This window comes from Rhinopithecus bieti, unplaced genomic scaffold (assembly GCF_001698545.2).
Source record: "Rhinopithecus bieti isolate Rb0 unplaced genomic scaffold, ASM169854v2 scaffold_36959, whole genome shotgun sequence".
Lineage (NCBI taxonomy): Eukaryota > Metazoa > Chordata > Mammalia > Primates > Cercopithecidae > Rhinopithecus > Rhinopithecus bieti.
The window spans coordinates 779,462-799,634 of NW_016816945.1; the positions used below are offsets into that span (position 1 = coordinate 779,462).

General features: G+C 48.7%; 2 protein-coding genes across 4 annotated transcripts in view; one reads left to right on the plus strand and one right to left on the minus strand.

The window, feature by feature from the left end:
* Positions 1–1,478: 1,478 nt before the first annotated feature.
* Positions 1,479–4,784, minus strand: UQCR10 (ubiquinol-cytochrome c reductase, complex III subunit X). 3 transcript variants are annotated; one of them, XM_017855622.1, is made up of 2 exons: positions 4,278–4,539; positions 1,479–2,212 (listed from the first exon to the last, which is right to left on the minus strand). In XM_017855622.1, exon 1 carries the CDS (start codon positions 4,484–4,486, stop codon positions 4,280–4,282), a length of 207 nt encoding a protein of 68 aa, XP_017711111.1. In that variant the 5' UTR covers positions 4,487–4,539; the 3' UTR covers positions 1,479–2,212; positions 4,278–4,279. The 3 variants fall into 3 exon arrangements, with proteins under 3 accessions (XP_017711111.1, XP_017711112.1, XP_017711109.1); XM_017855623.1 differs by having other exon boundaries at positions 1,481–2,212; positions 4,337–4,784; XM_017855620.1 differs by having other exon boundaries at positions 2,120–2,212; positions 4,242–4,539.
* Positions 4,785–4,844: 60 nt separating this feature from the next.
* ZMAT5 (zinc finger matrin-type 5) overlaps positions 4,845–20,173 on the plus strand; it is a 36,576-nt gene continuing 21,247 nt past the window's right edge. The window contains exon 1 of the mRNA XM_017855619.1: positions 4,845–4,947. The gene's annotated coding sequence lies outside the window, so the exon portion shown is untranslated. The remainder of the gene's footprint in view (positions 4,948–20,173) is intronic.

Here is a 20,173-nt window from a genome sequence, read left to right on the forward strand (position 1 = left end):
GGATGTCTTGAGTCCAGGAGTTCGAGACCAGCCTGGGCAACTATGGCAAAACCCTACCTCTACAAAAAATACAAAAAAACTAGTGGGGAGTGGTGGCGCACACCTATAGTCCCAGCTACCTGGGGGGCTGAGATGGGAGGATTGTTTGCACACAGGTCAAGGCTGCAGTGAGCTGAGATCGCGCCATAGCATTCCATTCTGGGTGACAGAGCGAGACAGAATCTTGCTCTCTCCCCGGCTGGAGTGTAGTGGTGCAATCTCAGCTCACTGTAACCTCCATCTCCCGAGTTCAAGAAATTCTCCTGCCTCAGCCTCCCGAGTAGCTGGGATTACAAGCATATGCCACCACACGTGGCTAATTTTTGTATTTTTAGTAGAGATGGGGTTTCACCATGTTGGCCAGGTTGGTCTTGAACTCCTGACCTCAAGCAATCCGCCTGACTTGGCCTCCCAAAGTGCTGGGATTACGGGTATGAGACACCATGCCCAGCCAAAAATTTTTTTTAAAGACAGTGTCTCACTATCCCCCAGGCAGGAGTGCAGTGGCACAATCGTAACTCACTGTAACCTTAACTTCTGGGCTCAAGTAACCCTGCCACCTCAGCCTCCCAAGTAGCTGGGATTATAGGCTTGTGCCAGCATGCTCAGCTAATTTTAAATTTTTTTGTAGAGGTGGGGTATCTCACTGTATTGCTTAGACTGGTCTCAAACTGTTGGCCTCAAGCAATCCTCCCACCTCAGCCTCCTAAAGTGCTGGGATTACAGGCACAACTCCTTTGAATACTCCCCCAAATCCCATACAGTATGTTCTACTGCCCCATTTTACAGATAAGGAAACCGAAGTTCAGCAAGTTCAAGTGCCTTGCCGTTGTGTATTAGTTCATTTTCATGCTGCTAATAAAGACATAACCGAGACTGGGTAATTTATAAAGAAACAGAGGTTTAATGCACTCACAGTTCCACGTGGCTAGGGAGGCCTCACACTCATGGTTGAAGGCGAAAGGCCCGTCTTACATGGCAGCAGGCAAGAGAGAATCAGAGCCAAGCAAAAGGGGAAACCCCTTATAAAATCATCAGATCTAGTGAGACTTATTTACTACCATGAGAACAGTGTGGGGGAACCACTCCCATGATTCATTTATCTCCCAGCGGGTCCCTCCCACAACAAACAGGAACTATGGGAGCTACAATTCAAAATGAGATTTGGGTGGGGACACAGCCAAACCATATCACCTTGGTTCCCATAGCTAGAGTCAGTGGAGTGAGGATTCAAACCCACCAATTGAGCACCTTTATGAACTGAACTAAGCACCTTTACGAACTGAACTCATCAGAGTGGAACGGTGGCAGGAGGCTGTGAGCCAGAGAGGTATGGCAGCTTACCAAAAGATACTCAGAGGCAGAATACACCAAGCTTGTCCAACCCGAGGCCTGCAGGCTGCATGCAGCCCAGGATGCCTCTGAATGAGGCCCAAACACAAATTCTTCAACTTTCTTAAAACATTATGAGATCTTTGCACAAACCGTTTTGTCTTTTGTTTTAGCTCGTCAGCTATCATTAGTATTTCATGTGTGGCCCAAGCCAATTCTTCCAAGGTGGCCCAGGGAAGCCAAGACTGGATACCCCTGAACTAGACCCTAGGGTGAGGAGTGGCTAAGACCCCCAGGCCAGGGTCTTTCCTCCAGCTGAGGCCATAGTGCTTCCTCATGGCCAAGACAGTGAGTTATTTAAGAATGGAATTAGTGGCTCAGAAGCCAAAGTTGACTGTAATATCTCCAACTCTGGCTCCTGTTTTGAAAAGCAGAATTCTTTGGAAGTTAATGGAAAACTCAAAATAGCAGACTCTGCCCTTGGGGTGTTTGCAGAGGGCTTTGAAGTGGTCTCAAATTACTGACAAGTGAAGATCAGGTAGAGTTAACAAAGCAACCAATGCAGAAGCAGGTCTCAAGGGCAATTCAGATTTATTTCCTGAGCATGCTGACTAAACATACTTCAAACACAGCAGAAGGTAAAGAGTCTGTTTTGTAAGTAAAGCCGTTTCTTGCCAACGGCGAACGGTGGTCCATGAAGAGTAACTTGAGCATCATCTTCAAGCTCAGCCTCCAGCTCTGGGCAAACAGCTGCTGGGTGGACCTGGTCCTTCTGGCCTGGATGGGGGCCTCCAAGGAACTACTTGTTCTCATACTTGTGCTTGATGTGTTTCCACAGTTTCTGCATTTTAAAGACAAGAGCCACAAACTTTGACCTTTGCCTCTCACATTTTACAACTACTCCCACTGCCCTGGTCTCTAAAATGAGCTTGGGAGAAACACATGCCATGTCCTGATTAAAAAGATACACTTGTGGTGGGCAAACTTGAAGCAATCCTATGCTTGATGCATTTTTTTTTTTTTTTTTTTTTTTTTTTGAGACTCCTCTGTCGCCCAGGCTGGAGTGCAGTGGCGCAATCTCAGCTCACTGCAACCTCAGCATCCTGGGTTCAAGCGATTGTCCTGCCTCAGTTTCACGAGCAGTTGGGAATACAGGTGTGCGCTACCTGGCTACTTTCTGTATTTTTAGTAGAGATGGGGTTTCGCCATGTTGGCTAAGCTGGTCTCAAACTCCTGACCTCAAGTGATCTGCCCGCTTCGGCCTCCCAAAGTGCTGGGATGACAGGCGTGAGCCACCGTGCTGACCCTTCATGCATAATTCTTGGCATTTATAAAATACTATGATGCTTTCAATCACGAGGTGAAGTAGAAGGGTGATTTTAATTTTATAGGAAATTCAAGTTGAGATCGAGGGAAGTGCCCCAAAACACACAATTATTAAGGAAAACAGCCTGGAAGATGTCTGTTCTTTGACTCCCAGGTATTACTGAAGAGGTTGTAAGTGTGTAGTCCCAAAATATTTCACCATGAGCCATTTAAAACATTTCCTGGGACCTAAATTGGCCGAAATTCTCATTCCCAAAAGCACAAGAGGTTGAGCACAGTAGCTCACACTTGTAATCCCAGCACTTTAGGAGGCTAAGGCAGGAGGACAGACTGAGCTCAGGAATTTGAGAACAGCCTGGGCAACATGGTGAAACGCCATCTCTACAAAAAATACAAAAATTAGCTGGGCGTGGTGGCACTTGCCTGTGGTCCCAGCTACTCAGGAGGCTGAGGTGGGAGGATCACTTGAACCCAGGAGGTCAAGGCTGCAGTGAGCTGTGATCATGCCACTGCACTCCAACCTGGATGACAGAGTGAGACCCTGTCTCAAAAAGGGGGAAAAAAAAAAAAAAAGCACAGGGAAAATAGGTGAGTTAAAACAACATACTTGGATGTCTCTCCAGATCAGTGGGAGTGGTCAACAGAACCAATTGCAAGAGACGGTACAATGGTAATGCTTTCATACGGGCAGGAAGTTGCACTGGTCACAGGCAGCATAGCACTAGTGGACAGTGCCTTCCCAGGCTGCAGAGTCAGTCTCAAATTAAAAACTCAAGTGAGTGGTGGAACAGGGCTAGATGTATAAGGCCTACTCCAGTACAGCCATAATTTAGTGATATAAAGCATGCACTGCACCTAGCACAGTGCGTGATACATAAAAGTCAAAAATGTGTTGCCATTCCTACCTCATGCTTCCACTTTCTCCTGAGGAATGTAAGCAGTGATTATTTTTCAGTGGTACCACCTACCAGGCATGTGGCACCCTGCTGCATCTCATGTGATCCTCACAATAGTGCTCAGGTTACTACTATTAATCTCTCCATCTCACAGTTAAAACGAAGTTCAGAGAAGAAACTTGCTCAACTTAATGCCACAGTTAAGTGACAAGAACCAATGTTCCTATCCAAGGCTTTCTGATTTCATAGCTCCCACTCGCAACCATTAATAACAACTGCCTACGTGGGAAGCTTTGGGGACCGAAAGCGTCACCTGAAACTTCAGCCACGGCATCTAAGGTGTCTAATGTCCTTTTCACGACCGTCGCCTGCTCAAATCTGCCCTTGAAACCCTGAGAGACAGGGGTCCCGTTTCTGGCCCTGACTTGCCCCTGGCTTCCTGTGCACTTAGTAAGTCCTTTGCTCTCACTAGCATTTAGTTTTTGCTTCTGATAATGGACAAGTGGGTATGTGGGGTGGCACACAGCAATACTTACAACCCCTGTAAAGTGAGATATATTAACCTCGCTTAATATTTTATAATTCACATCAAGCCAAGGGGACAGACGGCGGACTCGAGACAGAAGACGCCGACGATTTACTCCTTACCCCCTTCCTGGTTAAGGTTACTGAGTCCCGTCCCACCTCTACTCCACTGTCACCCTTCGGGCGGGTCCAAGGTCAAGGATGGCACAGGCCCTCACCCCCTCGTTGATGTGGTCGTAGATCGCGTCCGCGCCTTGATCGAAGGCGCGCTCGAAGAACACGACGCCCACGACGATGGTGAGGGCGAAGGTGGAGGTCCTGCGGAACAGCAGGGAGTACAATCTCGAAGTAAACGTCGCGGCCGCCATGTTTCTTTCTTCACAGTCCAACTCGCGCCACCGCGCCTGCGCCTGCGCCGGGGCCGACCTCGTTCTCCAAAGGCCCTAGACGTGCAACACTTTATGGGATTTGTAGTACTTCTGAATCTCGGCTTTGGTTGTTTTGAACCACAGAAGTACTGCTGTCCTGGGCATGAGAAAAAAAAATCTCATAAGATTCATATCAGGACAACCCAAATAATCTGATAAAATATTACCCAATTTTTCCTCTCCAGAATTCCTGGCTGTTTGAATATGTTAAACTACAACTCCCAGAAGCCCTCGCGCGCCATCACCTTCCCCCCGCCCTCCGCCCGGTCCTGGCTTGGATTCCTAAAGCTCTCTGGGAAGCGCGAGCTGATGGCCAAGGCGAGACTACGAATCCCAGCAAGCAGTGCGCGACGTGGGGACGCAGGAGGAGGAGCCCGGAGCTGCAGCCACCGGGGAGCCAGGTACCTTCCGCGAGACGCCGAGGGGCGAGTCCTAGTGTCTTTTCCCCGCATTGGAAGACTTGAGCGTTTCCCTCTTTGTCCGTACGCCTTGCGGCGGGACGCACCATTTCTTGGGATGGGGAGTGGATAGAGGGGTGAGGGGATCTGGGTTCCCGAGACCCTGGCTCATCTCTTCACCTCGTCCCCTCCATCAGCCCCAAGTCTAGGCCAGGAGCTGGAGCCTGTGGCAAAAGTCTTGTCCTGGAGGTTAAACCCTTCACGCTGACTTAACGGCAGGGAGGGATCTGCCCTGCTTCCTGTTCCTCTCACACCTGGGCTTCGCACCCGGCAACCCTGGTCTGGAAGGCTGGAGACTTGGGACCTGCTTGGTATTGAAAAGAGCAAGGGTTTAGAGTACCTGGGACTTTCAACAGATGTTTTCCCAGCGCCTGTTCTGGTCCCTGCTCTGGGGACCCAGCAGTGAACAAGTCCCTGCTCTCATAGAGCGCTCAATCTACTGAGTGGGCGAGTGGGGGAGGTACAGTGCAACAAACACATAGTGCTTTGGTTGACTGGAGAGGCAGTGGCGGTGACATTGCACCCTGGGTGGCTGCCTGCTCTGGGGGTGACACTTGACTAGATACCTGAATGAACAGTAGAGTTGAACAGGAAAACGGTGCAAAGGCCTTGAGGCAGCTACAGTCCTGGGATGTTTGAGGGAAAGAAGTAGAGTGGACTATGAAGAGGTGGACTCTGGTCAGCTGATATCTGACCTTGGAACCCACGTTATGGAGTCTTGTTTTCTGTGGTTTTTGTTTTTGATAAGTTGGTGTCCAACTTCTGGGCTCAAGCGATCTTCCTGCCTCGGCCCAGCAAGGTGCTGGAATTACAGGTGTGAGCCACCGCGTCTGGCCAAGGAGTCTTGTTTTTTCCTAATTGCACTAGGAGGCCACTGAAGGGTTTTCGGCAGAAATGCGACAAGATTTAATTTGCACTCTAATGTCATCATCCTGGCTGGTCTATGGAGAGTGGACTGTGAGGGGGAAGTTATTGTAGTAGATCAGTTGAGGGAAGTTGGGTGATTATTTATTTATTTATTTATTTATTTGAGATGGAGTCTCGCTTTGTTGCCCAGGCTGGAGCGTAGTGGTGCTATCTCAGCTCACTGCAACCTCCGCCTCCCAGGTTCAAGTGATTCTCCTGCTTCAGCCTCCCGAGTGGCTGGGATTACAGGCGCCTGCCACCATGCCTAGTTAATTTTTTTTTTAGTAGAGATGGGGTTTCACCATGTTGGCCAGGCTGGTCTCAAACTTCTGACCTCAGGTAATCCTCCCACCTTGGCCTCCCAGAGTGCTGGAATTACAGGTGTAAGCCACCACGCCTGGCCTGATGGGTGGTAATTTAGGTTAGGGTGTGGAGCAGAGCAGTGATCAGATTTGGGATGTAATTTGGGAGGTAGAGCAGACAGAGCAAGCTAGCAGATGTGTGTAGGGTGCACAGGAAAGAGGAATCAAGGAGGATAATCTAAGTTTTTTTGTGTGGTTTTTTTTTTTGTTTGTTTTTTGAGACAGAGTCTCGCTCTGTTGCCCAGGCTGGAGGGCAGTGGCCATCTCGGCTCACTGCAACCTCTGCCACTCAGGTTCAAGCAATTTTCATGCCTCAGCCTACTGAGTAGTTGGGATTACAAGCAGACGGCAACACACCCAGCTCATTTTTGTGTCTTTAGTAGAGACAGGGTTTTACCATGTTGGCCAGGCTGGTCTTGAACTCCTGGTGTCAAGTGGTCCACCTGCTGCGGTCTCCCAATGTGCCGGGATTACAGGTGTGAGCCACCGCGTCCAGCTGACATCTAAATTTTGACCTCAACAATTTAAAATCAACAGGAATTATCTTAAGTTCTGTTTTATCCGTATCAATTTGAGCTGGCCCACAGACATCAAGTGGAGGTGTCTAGAGGCAAATGAGGACACGGATCTGGAGTTTAGAGGAGAGGTATGAGCCTGAGAAGAGTCATCCGGATAGGAGTGGCATTCAAAAGCAGGGACTGGGCTGGACGTGGTGGCTCATACCTGTAATCCCAGCGTTTTGGGAGGCCAAGGCAGGAGGAACACTTGAGGCCAAGAGTTGAAGACCAGCCTGGGCCACACAATGAGATCGTCTCTACAAAAAGCAAACTAGGGGCCGGGCGCAGTGGCTCACACCTGTAATACCCACACTTTGGGAAGCCAAGGTAGGTGGATCACTTGAGGTCAGGAGTTCAAGACCAGCCTGGCCAACATGGTGAAACCCTGTCTCTACTAAAAATACAAAATTAGCCAGGTGTGGTGGTACCTGCTTGTAATCCCAGCTACTCGGGAAGCTGAGGCAGGAGAATCACTTGAACCTGGGAGGTGGAGGCTGCCACGAGCTGAGATCGCGCCATTGCACTCCAGCCTAGGTGACAGAGCTCAAACAAAAACAAAACAAACAAACAAAAACCAGGGATTGGATTGCAGGCCTGGCTCTGCCTCTGACTCTGTGACATTGATCAGGCTTTGACTCTCTGGGCCATCTTGTAATTCATCTGTAAATAGCAACAGTAATACCAGGTTAGGGGATCAGAAGGTAAAAAGTGAAATGCTTTACATCCATGAGTTATCCTTACTGTGCTTTTTTACTATTTGCAAAGCATCCTGGGAGCCCCTCAGAGCAGGAAGTTGTGAGACTCTAGGGGAAGACTACTTAGGTCTTGCTGATCATGTCCAACCAATCTGGCTGATGGGAAGTTCAGAGGAGAGAGAATCATTTTAGGTGCAATGAGTAGGGAAGACCACAGGGAATTAAAGGTGTGGCTTGTTTTATTTGGTTTTATTATGTTTTATTTTTGTAGAGACAGGGTCTCCTTCCATTTCCCAGACTGGAATACAGTGGCACATAATTCCTGGTTGTAATAATCATAGTTCCTTGCAGCCTGGAACTCCTGGGCTCAAGCAATTCACCTGGTTCAACCTTCCAAACAGCTGGGATTACAGGTGTGCACCACCACGCTGCATTATTATTATTATTATTATTATTATTATTATTATTAGAAAGGTCTTACTCTATTGCCCAGGCTGGAGTGTAGTGGCATGATCATAGCTCAGTGCAGCCTCCAACTCCTGGGCTCAAGTGATACTCCCACCTCAGCCTTCCAAGTAGCTGGGACTACAGGTGCATGCCACTATGCCTCACTCATTGGTTTTCTGGTTTTCTTATATATTTTTTGTAGAGACAAAAAAATTTTAGGGGTGTCACCATGTTGGCCAGGCTGGTCTCAAATTACTGAGCTCAACTGATCGACCCACCTTGGCCTTCCAAAGTGCTGGGATTACAGACATGAGCCATCTCCCCAGCCTAATTTTTATTTATTTATTTGTTTGTTTATTTATTTATTTATTTTTTGAGGCAGAGTCTCGCTGTGTTGCCCAGGCTGGAGTGCAGTGGTGCGATCTCAGCTCACTGCAATCTCCGCCTCGTGGGTTCAAGCGATTCTGTTCTCTCAGCCTCCCAAGTAGCTGGGATTACAGGTGCCTGCCACCATGCCTGGCTAATTTTTGTATTTTTAGTAGAGATGGGTTTTTTACCTCTTGGCCAGGCTGGTCTCAAAGTCCTGACCTCAGGTGATCTGTCTGTCTGTCTCAGCCTCCCACCCAGCCTAATTTTTAAAAAAATTTTTGTAGAGAGAGGGTCTTGCCACGTTGCCCAGGCTGGTCTCTAACTCTGGCCACAAGGGATGCTCCCACCTCTCAAAGTACTGGATTTTGGTTTTATATTTTACCTTTTAAATTCTCATTCAGAGGTAATCATTTAAAAAACTTAATTTCCCTTAAACTAGCAGTCCCCAACCTTTTTGGCACCAGAGACCAGTTTTGTGGAAGACAATTTTTCTACGGACAGGGTACAGGAGGGGGTGGTTTCAGGATAATTCAAGTGCATTATATTTATTGTGCACTTTATTTCTGTTATTATTACATTGTAATATATAATGAAATAATTATACAACTCACCATAATGTAGAGTCAGTGGGAGCCCTGAGCTTGTCCTGCAAATAGACAGACCCCTCTGGGGGTGATGGGAGACAGTGACAGATCATCAGGCATTAGATTCTCACAAGGAGCACGCAACCTAGATCCCTCACATGCACAGTTCACAATAGGATTCGTGCTTCTATGAGAATCTAGTGCTGCCGCTGATCTGACAGGAGACCAAGCTCAGACAGTGATGTGAGCAATGGGGAGTGGCTGTGAATACAGATGAAGCTTCGCTCACTCACCTGCCACTCACCTCCTCCTGTGCGGCCCAGCATCTAACAGGCCATGGACCAGTATTTTTAGTAGAGTATTTTTACTCTAAAATAATGGCCTACAGGTTGGGGTTCCCTGCTTTAAACCATGTATTTCAACTTAGAAATTATTATTCAATACATAAATATCGGAAAATAAGTAAAATGACCTTAATCTTTTTTTATTAATATTTGAACTCAAGTTGAAGATTCTAAATTTCTGAAGACAGTCATCCCTATGTACAGCTTAATTTCATTCCTGCCACCTTTTTTTTTTTTTTGAGACAGAGTCTCGCTCTGTCACCCAGGCTGGAGTGCAGTGGCGCGATCTTGGCTCACTGCAAGCTCTGCCTCCTGGGTTCACGCCATTCTCCTGCCTCAGCCTCCCGAGTAGCTGGGACTACAGGTACCCACCACCAAGCCTGGCCAATTTTTTGTATTTTTAGAAGAGATAGGGTTTCACCATGTTAGCCCGGATGGTCTCAATCTCCTGACCTCATGATCCACCTGCCTTGGTCTCCCAAAGTGCTGGGACTACAGGCGTGAGCCACCGTGCCCAGCCACCTGCCAACATTTTAAATCTATTTGTAAATTTAATATATTTGATTTTCTTTTTAAATACTTTATATGTGTAACATAGCAAGCACAATTTTCCCCAGAATAAACAGTTACTACAAAATCTAATCAATTAAACTTATAATGAATTTCAAGTTCTTGTAAATAATTCTTTTTACAGACTTAGTAAAATTCTCTATGTCAGTGGCTCTTCGTATAGGGAGCTAAAAAGAACAAAACAAAAAACAGTCTGTATTTCTGACGTGAAATAGGAATATATGGGGGCCCCTTAGTAGCCTTTACGGCACGCCAGGCAATTCCGTTATGCAGTTCATATTTCCAATCATTGCTAACGTCTCAATCTAAAATCACAACTCTAGTATTAATTACTGATATGTATTTTATCACTTACTAACTCTATATTTTAACTTTTGTGTTTTAAATAGGAATCACAAAGCTTATCTGTTAGACACTAAACATATCACATTTTTTTTCAATATTACAGAAACTTTTTTTGTTTTAGGCATTAGATTCTCATGAGGAGCACATAACCTAGATCCCTCACATGCAGAGTTCTAATAGGATTGTTTTGAGACAGTATCTCACTCTCTCACCCAGGCTGGAGTGCAGTGGTACGCTCTTGGCTCGCTGCAGCCTCCATCTCCCCAGGCTCAAGCGATCCTCCTATCTCAACCTCTTGAGCAGTGGCTGGGACCACAGGCCCGAGCCTGCACCACCACGTCTGGCTAATTTTTTAAAAATTATTCGTAGAGGGCCGGGCGCAGTGGCTCAAGCCTGTAATCCCAGCACTTTGGGAGGCCGAGACGGGCGGATCACGAGGTCAGGAGATCGAGACTATCCTGGCTAACCCGGTGAAACCCCGTCTCTACTAAAAAATCAAAAAATTAGCCGAGCGAGGTGGCGGGCACCTGTAGTCCCAGCTACTCGGGAGGCTGAGGCAGGAGAATGGCATAAACCCGGGAGGTGGAGTTTGCAGTGAGCTGAGATCTGGCCATTGCACTCCAGCCTGGGCGACAGAGCGAAACTCCGTCTCAAAAAAAAAAAAATTATTCATAGAAACAAGGTCTCTGTATGTTGCTCAGGCTGGTTTTGAACTCCTGGGCTCAAGTGATCCTCCTGCTTCCCAAAGTGCTGGGATTACAAGTGTGAGCCACCATGCCCGGTCTGCAGCTACTTTTTTTTCTTCTTTTTCTTTTCTTTTTTTTTTTTTTTTTTGAGACGGAGTTTCACTCTGTTGCCAGGCTGGAGTACAATGGCGCAATCTCGGCTCACTGCAATCTCTGCCTCCCAGGTTCAAGCAATTCTCCTGCCTCAGCCTCCTGAGTAGCTGGGACTACCAGTGCACGTCACCAAACCCAGCTAATATTTGTGTTTTTAGTAGAGACAGGGTTTCACCACATTGGCCAGGATGGTCTCGATCTCTTGACCTTGTGATCCACCTGCCTCAGCCTCCCAAAGTGCTAGGATTACAGGCGTGAGCCACCGTGCCTGGCCTACAGCTACTTTTTAATTTCAAAAATATACTGATTATTACTCAATTTAGGATAAGAATATTAATACAATGAATTTGATTTGCCCTTATGCTTCTATTTTTTAATTCTAAACTTTCCAGGAGTGTGACAAGATGCTTATCTAGTAAGAAAATAGCTTTATCCACTTTAACTAATTGTGCTTAGCATGCAGTTGGATTACCACTTCAGTGACCTGAGATTATTCTTCATTGAACTGATTTCTATCTGGGACAGGAGTCCAGGGGGCTGTGTCTACCCAGAGTAACTGTCCCCAGCAGAGGCTGCATTTGGAACTCGAGGGAAAGCTCATTCCTCCAGGCTTTTGCTTCTTAAAGGGTATTAGACTTGCTAATTAAAATGCAGGTTTCTAGGTCCCCCTCCAGATCTGCTAAATCAGGATTTCTGGGGACCTGACCCAGGAGACTTTTGTTTGTTTTTGACACGGAGTCTTGCTCTGTCACCCAGGTTGGAATACAGTGGCATGATCTGGGCTCACTGCAACCTTCACCTCCTGGGTTCAATCTCGTGCCTCAGCCTTCCAAGTAACTGGGATTACAGGTGTGCACCATCACGCCAAACTAATTTTTTTTTTTTTTTTTTTTTGAGATGGAAGAGTCTGTCTCTGTCACTCAGGCTGGAGTGCAGTGGCACAATCTTGGCTCACTGCAACCTCCGCTTCTCAGGTTCAAGCGATTCTTCTGCCTCAGCCTCCTGAGTAGCTGGGATTACAGGTGCCTGCAACCATGCCCAGCTAATTTTTTTTTTTTTTTGAGACAGACTCTTACTGTGTTGCTCAGGCTGGTGTGCAGTGATGTGATCTCGGCTCACTGCAACCTCCACCTCCCGGGTTCAAGAAATTCTCCTGCCTCAGCCTCTCGAGTATCAGGGAGAGGTGCATGCCGTCATGCCCGGCTAATTTTTTGTATTTTAGTAGAGTTGGAGCTTTACCATGTTGCCCAGGCTGGTCTCGAACTCCTGAGCTCAGGCAATCCACCCGCCTCTGCCTCCCAAAGTGCTGGGATTACATGCGTGAGCCACCATGCCCGGCCTAATTTTGTTTTTTTTTTTGTTTTTTTTTTTGTTTTTTGAGACGGAGTCTCGCTCTGTCGTCCAGGCTGGACTGCAATGGCCGGATCTCGGCTCACTGTAAGCTCCGCCTCCCAGGTTCACGCCATTCTCCTGCCTCAGCCTCCCGAGTAGCTGGGACTATAGGCGCCCACCACCTCGCCCGGCTAGTTTTTTGTATTTTTTAGTAGAGACGGGGTTTCACCGTGTTAGCCAGGATGGTCTCGATCTCCTGACCTCGTGATCCACCCGTCTCGGCCTCCCAAAGTGCTGGGATTACAGGCTTGAGCCACCGCGCNTCTCCTGCCTCAGCCTCTCGAGTATCAGGGAGAGGTGCATGCCGTCATGCCCGGCTAATTTTTTGTATTTTAGTAGAGTTGGAGCTTTACCATGTTGCCCAGGCTGGTCTCGAACTCCTGAGCTCAGGCAATCCACCCGCCTCTGCCTCCCAAAGTGCTGGGATTACATGCGTGAGCCACCATGCCCGGCCTAATTTTGTTTTTTTTTTTGTTTTTTTTTTTGTTTTTTGAGACGGAGTCTCGCTCTGTCGTCCAGGCTGGACTGCAATGGCCGGATCTCGGCTCACTGTAAGCTCCGCCTCCCAGGTTCACGCCATTCTCCTGCCTCAGCCTCCCGAGTAGCTGGGACTATAGGCGCCCACCACCTCGCCCGGCTAGTTTTTTGTATTTTTTAGTAGAGACGGGGTTTCACCGTGTTAGCCAGGATGGTCTCGATCTCCTGACCTCGTGATCCACCCGTCTCGGCCTCCCAAAGTGCTGGGATTACAGGCTTGAGCCACCGCGCACGGCCCTAATTTTGTATTTTTAGTAGAGACAGGGTTTCACCATGTTGGCTAGGCTGGTCTTCAACTCCCGACCTAGGTAATCTGCCCGCCTTAGCCTCCCAAAGTGCTAGGATTACAGACATGAGCCACCGTGCCCGGCCCCCTTTTATTTTTTATTTTTTCGAGACAAGGTCTCAGTCTGCCGCCGAAGCTGGAGTACAGTGGCATGATCAGAGTTCACTATAACTTCAAACTCCTGGGCTCCAGTGATCCTCCCATCTTAGCATCTCGAGTAGCAAGGACTACAGGCACATGACACCCCAACTGGCTAATTAAAAAAAAAAAAAATTTTAGAGACGGGGTCTCACTATGTTGCCCAGGATGGTCTTGAACTCTTGACCTCAGCTGATCCGCCTTGGCCTCCAAAAGTGCTGGGATTACAGGTGTGAGTCACTGCATTTAGCTGAGATTCATTTTTAATAAGGTTCTCATTTGGAAGCCATGGAAAATTTTGAGCAGGGATGATTTAAGAAGAGTTGATCTGATGGTGCTTATGATACAGTGAGCGGAGTGGGCTGTCCAGATGTGAGGAGTCCGGAGGTGAGGAGTTGAGTTCTGTCTTGGGCAGTAGTGACAGTGGAGATAGAGGATCAGATGATATTTGGCGCCCAGACTGGGGAGAGAAGAAGCGGGAGGCAGAGACAGTTTTGAGTCCAAGTATCTGGCTCAGGAGCCTCATTCAGACTATTTTTACCTTTCCTATTTGGAAACTCTGGCCTCCTGGGACCTATAACTATCTATTGAGAAACTGTGTCTCCAGCCCGCAGTCCCTGGAGCCCAGATTCAGGCTCAACCGACCTTCACCAGGCCTTGGGGTGTGCTAGGCCAAGTCTGGTTGGAATCAGGGTTTGCCTTGTCAGTTTTCATCCGGGGGCTGCGGGGAATGTCTGCTCTGTTTCTTTCACTCACCACCCCTGGCTGGTTCATCCGAGTGAACCAGGTCTCTGGAACCCTCCATGGCAGCCTCCAGAGGGAGAAGGAATAGGATTTTTCCCTGCCTTACAAATTTCCCACTTGTTCTTTTTCTCTTTTTTTAGAGGCTAGTCAAGCAAAGCAGTGGGAGTGGAGAAGGAACAAAGAAATCTGTATCTGGTTATGATCAGTTAGTCACCAACACCGCTGCATTTGGACTAGCCCCCACTTTTTTTGAAGATAATTTATTTTTTATTTTTTTGCGAATTTTAAAACAATACATGCCAAATATAGAAACTTTAAAAAATAGATATCAAATGAAAAAAAATCTGCATGTAATCCTATTAAGTTTTCTTTTCTGTTTTGAGACGAGGTCTTGCTCTGCCACCCAGGCTGGAGTGCAGTGGCATGATCTCGGCTCACTGCAACCTTCATCTCCTGGGCTCAAGCAATCCTCCCACCTCATCCACCCAAGTAACTGAAACTATAGGCATGCATCACCATACCCACCTAATTTAAAAAAAAAAAAAAAAACTTTTTGTAGAGATAGGGTCTTACGACGTTGCTCAGGCTGGTCTTGAACTCCTGGACTTAAGCAATCCTCCTGTCTTGACCTCCCAAAGTGCTGGGATTACAGGAATGAACCACTACGTCCAACCTAAAGCAACAAACTTTTATTCTCTCATACTGTTTCTGAAGGTCAGGAATTTGGGCACTGCTTAGCTGAGTGGTTCTGGCTGAGTCTCTCAGGAGGTGGCACTCAAGATACCAGCCAGGGTACAGTCATCTGAAAGCTTAACTGGGGACAGAGGGTTTGCTTCCAAATTGATTCACATGGCTGTTAGCAGGGGGTCTCAGTGCCTCGTCACGTGGGCCACCCTGCAGAGCTGCTCACAGTGTGGCAGCTGGCTACCGCCAGTACCGCCAGACCAAGTGATCAGAGAAAGAAGACACTGAGATGGAAGTGGCAGTGTCTTTTTTTTTTTTTTGTGGCCCAGGCTGGAGTGCAGTGGTGATCTCAGCTCACTTCAACCTCCGTCTCCCAGGTTCAAGCAATTCTCCTGCCTCAGCCTCCCAAGTAGCTGGGACTATACGCACACGCCGCCACACCCGGCTAATTTTTTGTATTTTAGTAGAGACAAGGTTTCCCCATGTTGGTCAGGCTGGTCTCGACCTCAAGTGATCCACCCGCCTTGGCCTCCCAAAGTGCTAGGATTACAGGCGTGAGCCACCGTGCCCTGCCTGCCGTGTCTTTTATAACCTGTTCTTGGAAATGGCATACCCTCACCTCTGTTCTGTTCTCTGGGTCACACAGACCAACCCTGACCCAGCTTGTGAGGGACTACACAAGGTGTGAAAGTCAGGAGGTAGGATTGCTGGGGGCTTGGAGGCTGGCTGCCACATGCACAAGCGTGTATGAAGCACCATTGGCGTGCCAGGCACTGTGCTAGGCACCTAGCATGTGTGATTTAATTCTCATAGTAATCTTATGAAATAGAGTCATTACCCTCATCTTCCAGATGAAGCTTAGAGGTAAGTAGTTTGCTGAGAGTTACACAGTCTGAGAGTGGCAGGGGTTGGATTCAGACCTGGGTTGGTGATTAGAGTGTTGTGTTTAAGGAAAAACAGCTTCAAAGGATTGTTCTGTATGACCTTGAGCATGCTCTCACCCTCTCTGTTCTGTCCATCATCTGCTACCTTAGGCTAGCATTTCTTTTTTTTTTTTTTCTGTGAAGTCCTTTTTGTTTTTTTTGGTTTTTTGGGTTTTTTTTTGAAATGGGGGTCTCACCCTGTTGTCCAGGCTGGAGTGCACTGGCGTGATCGAGGCTCACTGCAGCCTTGAACTCCTGGGCTCAAAGTGATCCTTCTACCTCAGCCTCCCAAGTAGCTGGGACTACAGGTGTGCGTTACCATACCTAGCTAACTTTTTAATTAAAAAATAATTTTTTTTTTTTTTTAGATAGTCCAGGCTGGAGTGCAGTGGCACAATCTTGGCTCACTGCAACCTCCGCCTCCCAGGTTCAAGTGATTCTCCTACCTCAGCCTCCCGACTAGCTGGGATTATAGGCATGCACCATCCTGCCCAGCTAATTTTTGTATTTTTAGTAGAGCTGGGGTTTCACCATGTTAGCCTTGAACTCTTGACCTCAGGTGATCCACCTGCGTCGGCCTCCCAAAGTGTTGGGATTAAAGGCGTGAGCCACCGTGCCTGGTCAAATTAAAAACAATTTTTTTGTAGAGATGGGGTCTCATTATGTTGCCCAGGCTGGTCTCAAACTCCTGGGCTCAAGTGATCCTCCCATCTTGGCCTCCCAAAGTGCTGGGATTGCAAGTGCAAGCCTCCGTGCCCAGCCTGGACTCACATTTCTCTGTGGAGTCTGAATCAGGACTTTCTTAGATCGTGGCCCTGTCCTAGACCTGCCCAGTTAGAAATTGCAGTGGGTGGGCCCCTCGCTGCCTTAGACCTGTGGGAATAAGATGATGTGCCTTACCCCAGGGGAGGGCAGGAGGCAAACGTAGGGATGAGGTCGGGATGAAAACGGTGTGTGGCTGCCACCCAAGGATCTCAAGGATGCCTCTAGCATACGGGGATCCGGTCAGGAAAGACATCTGGATTTCCTTGGCACTTCCTTTGGAGCAGGGTCCTGCACCAGCAGTCTGCAGGCCACCCCAACAGGGTGGTTCTGATGCCATCAACTCCAGATGGCAGGCATATGTGACACTGGGACATTACTGAGCTCCTAGTGGGCGTGCAATAAAACCGTCCTCTGGCTGTGGTTTACTGTTTACCTGGGGTCTGGAGGTGCCATAATTAGAAAAAATAACAGGTGAGCTTCAGGGTCACCCGTGGTGAGCACAAGTCCAGGATAATTACAGTGTGCATCCCAGCCCCTGGCCAAAGGCCAAGCTGTTGGCTTACTTTTGCCTTGTGCCAAAGTCAGCTCTGTCTGTACCTGAGACACACACAACAAAAGGAATGGAGAATATTGATGAAGCACAAATGTTTGCCCTGTAACAGCCTCACGGCAGGACAGTGGGATGGGGAGAGCGTGGGCTCTGGGGTCAGCCAGACCCAGGTGTGCGTGTCAGCTCTGGTGTGCCTTGGCTGTGGGGCCTTGGGCACGTGGCTTCACAGTGTCATGGTGAAGGCTCCACAGGAGGGGATGTGGGGGTCCCTGGCACCCTGGCCCACTGGCAGCTCAGGATGATGAGACGTGATTGTTATTGGTTACTGATGTGAGTGTCATTACTGTTGCCGACACTAACAGTCATTGTTAGGATTATTGTTAGAGTCTTTCTGGCCGTGCCTGTGAACAAATTAGGACTGAGTATTCCCAAACCTGTTTTCTGGTCTGCAAAATGGACACTTGATATTGATATCTATTCAGAGCGTCTCTAGGAGGATTAAATAAGGGAATGAAAGCGAAGTGCCAAGCAAGCGGGAATCAAATCTGAAGCTGTCACCCCTCACCCACCATCCCCAGCCTCTTTTCTCCCCTCTGCCACCCCACAGTGCCTTGACTAGTTTTTGCCTGCCTGCCTGCCTGCCTGCCTGCCTGCCTTCCTTCCTTCCTTCCTTCCTTCCTTCCTTCCTTCCTTCCTTCCTCCTTCCTTCCTTCCTTCCTTCTTCTCTTTGTTTCTTCTGTCTTTTTTGACAAGGTCTCGCTTTGTCACCCAGGCTGGAGCGCAGTGGCACAATCTTGGCTCACTGCAACCTCTGCTTCCTGGGTTCAAGCAATTCTCCTGCCTCAACCTCCCAAGTAACTAGGATTATAGGCATGTGCCACCATGCCCGGCTAATTTTGTATTTTTAGTAGAAATGGGGTTTCACCATGTTGGTCAGGCTGGTCTCAAACTCCTGATCTCAAGTGATCCACCCACCTCCCAAAGTGCTGGGATTACAGACATGAGCCACCGTGCCCAGCATTGACTGCGGTTTTAAAGCAGGATTCAGAGTGTGTTCACTTAGAGGGCCAGGGGATGAGCAACCTGAATGATAATAGTAACAGTAACAGCCTCCATTATTGAACGGGAAATGTATGCTAGGCACCTTTTTTTCTTTGTTTGAGACAGGGTCTCTGTCACCTAGGCTGGAGTGTAGTGGTGCAATCTCAGCTCACTGGAGCCTTGACCTCCTTGGGCTCAAGCTATCCTCCTACCTCAGCCTCTCAAAATAGCTTGGACTACAGGTGTGCACCACCATGCCTGCCTAATTTTTTTTTCTTTCTGTAGAAATGGGGTCTGCCCATGTTGTTCAGGCTGGTCTGGAGCTCCTGGGCTCCAGTGATCCTCCCACCTCGGCCTCCCAACATGTTGGGATTACAGGCCTGAGCCATTGCAGCTGGCTACTAGGCATCTTAATGTACTACTGCCTCGGTAAACCTCAGCAGCTGTGGGATCCATATTTTATAGCTAAGGATAGATCCACAGAGATGAAATGACTTCCCAGGGGTCACCCAGCTTATAAGCGGCAGAGCTGGAATTCAGATGTGACCCATGTGACCCAGAGGTTGTCCCACTAGCCTTGCCCGCTGCCCCTTGGCCACGAGGAGCCAGCACTGTCGCCCCGGAGCCAGTGCTCTGGGGATCCAGCAGATGCCTTTGCAGCCATGCATCTGGTCCCTGGGAGTGGGTGGATGACACCACCTGTGTTTCTGGCAGGGAGTGAGGCCGGATGGTTCTGTGTTCCGGACGGGACCTCGCTCACACTCTGCTGTGCGTGCCACCCTCAGAGGATGGGGATGAATCACAGCAGAGGGGGCCAGCTTAGTCAGCACCCCATGCTGGTGTCTGGGCGCTGTTTAGAGACACTCCAGCTGTCCCCTCCCTCCCCCGTCCCTGACCCCCGCCTCGGCTGCCAAGTACGGTGGTGCAGGTTGCACCTTGTGCAAGGACACCTGGCTGAGGGGTGAGCTGGAGCTGAACTCCAGCCAGCATTCTGCTTGCCAAGTTGTGTGTCTGGCAGGGCGCTGCATGTGTCCAGAGGATTCTGCAAGTTGAACCCGATCCTAACATGGGCAAAGGCATCAGAGCGGGAGGCATTTGGTTCAGGAGCTCTAGAATTTTACACCTGAGCGAGGTCATCTTGTTGAAGGCCAGCCTCTGTCTAGGAACATGGCCTCAGTCACATGCCTGTGGGGACAGGCCTGTGTAGTAGGTGGAATGTGTGCCCCCTTACTCCAATGCCATCCCTGGGCAGTAGGGGATCTGCACAGCTGGTTCTTTTTTGTTTTGTTGGGTTTTTTTATTTTTTTGCTTTTCTTGAGAGGGAGTCTCGCTCTGTCACCCAGGCTGGAGTGCAGTGCTGCGATCTTCGCTCACTGCAACCTCTGTCTGACTCCCGGATTCAAGTGATTCTCCTGCCTCAGCCTCCTGAGTAGCTGAGATTACAGGTACGTGCCACCACACCCAGCTCATTTTTTTTTTTTTTTTTTTTTTTTTTTGAATGAAGTTCGCTCTGTCACCCAGGCTGGGGCAGTGGTGCGATCTCTGCTCACTACAACCCCCGCCTCCCGGGTTCAAGCGATTCTCCTGCCTCAGCCTCCTGAGTAGCTGGGACTACAGGCACCTACCACCGTGTCCAGCTAATTTTTGTATTTTTAGTAGAGACAGGGTTTCACTATGTTGGCCAAGCTGGTCTCTAACTCCTGACCTCACGATCCACCCTTCTCAGCCCCCAAAGTGCTGGGATTACAGGCGTGAGCCACCGCGCCCGGCCTGAACACTGTTATTATCCCAGTTTTCTTTTTTTTTTTTTTTTTTGAGACGGAGTCTTGCTCTGTCGCCCAAGCTGGAGTGCAGTGGCCGGATCTCAGCTCACTGCAAGCTCTGCCTCCTGGGTTTACGCCATTCTCCTGCCTCAGCCTCCCTAGTAGCTGGGACCACAAGCGCCCGCCACCTCGCCCGGCTAGGTTTTTTTGTATTTTTAGTAGAGACAGGGTTTCACCGTGTTAGCCAGGACGGTCTCCATCTCCTGACCTCGTGATCCGCCCGTCTCGGCCTCCCAAAGTGCTGGGATTACAGGCTGGAGCCATCGTG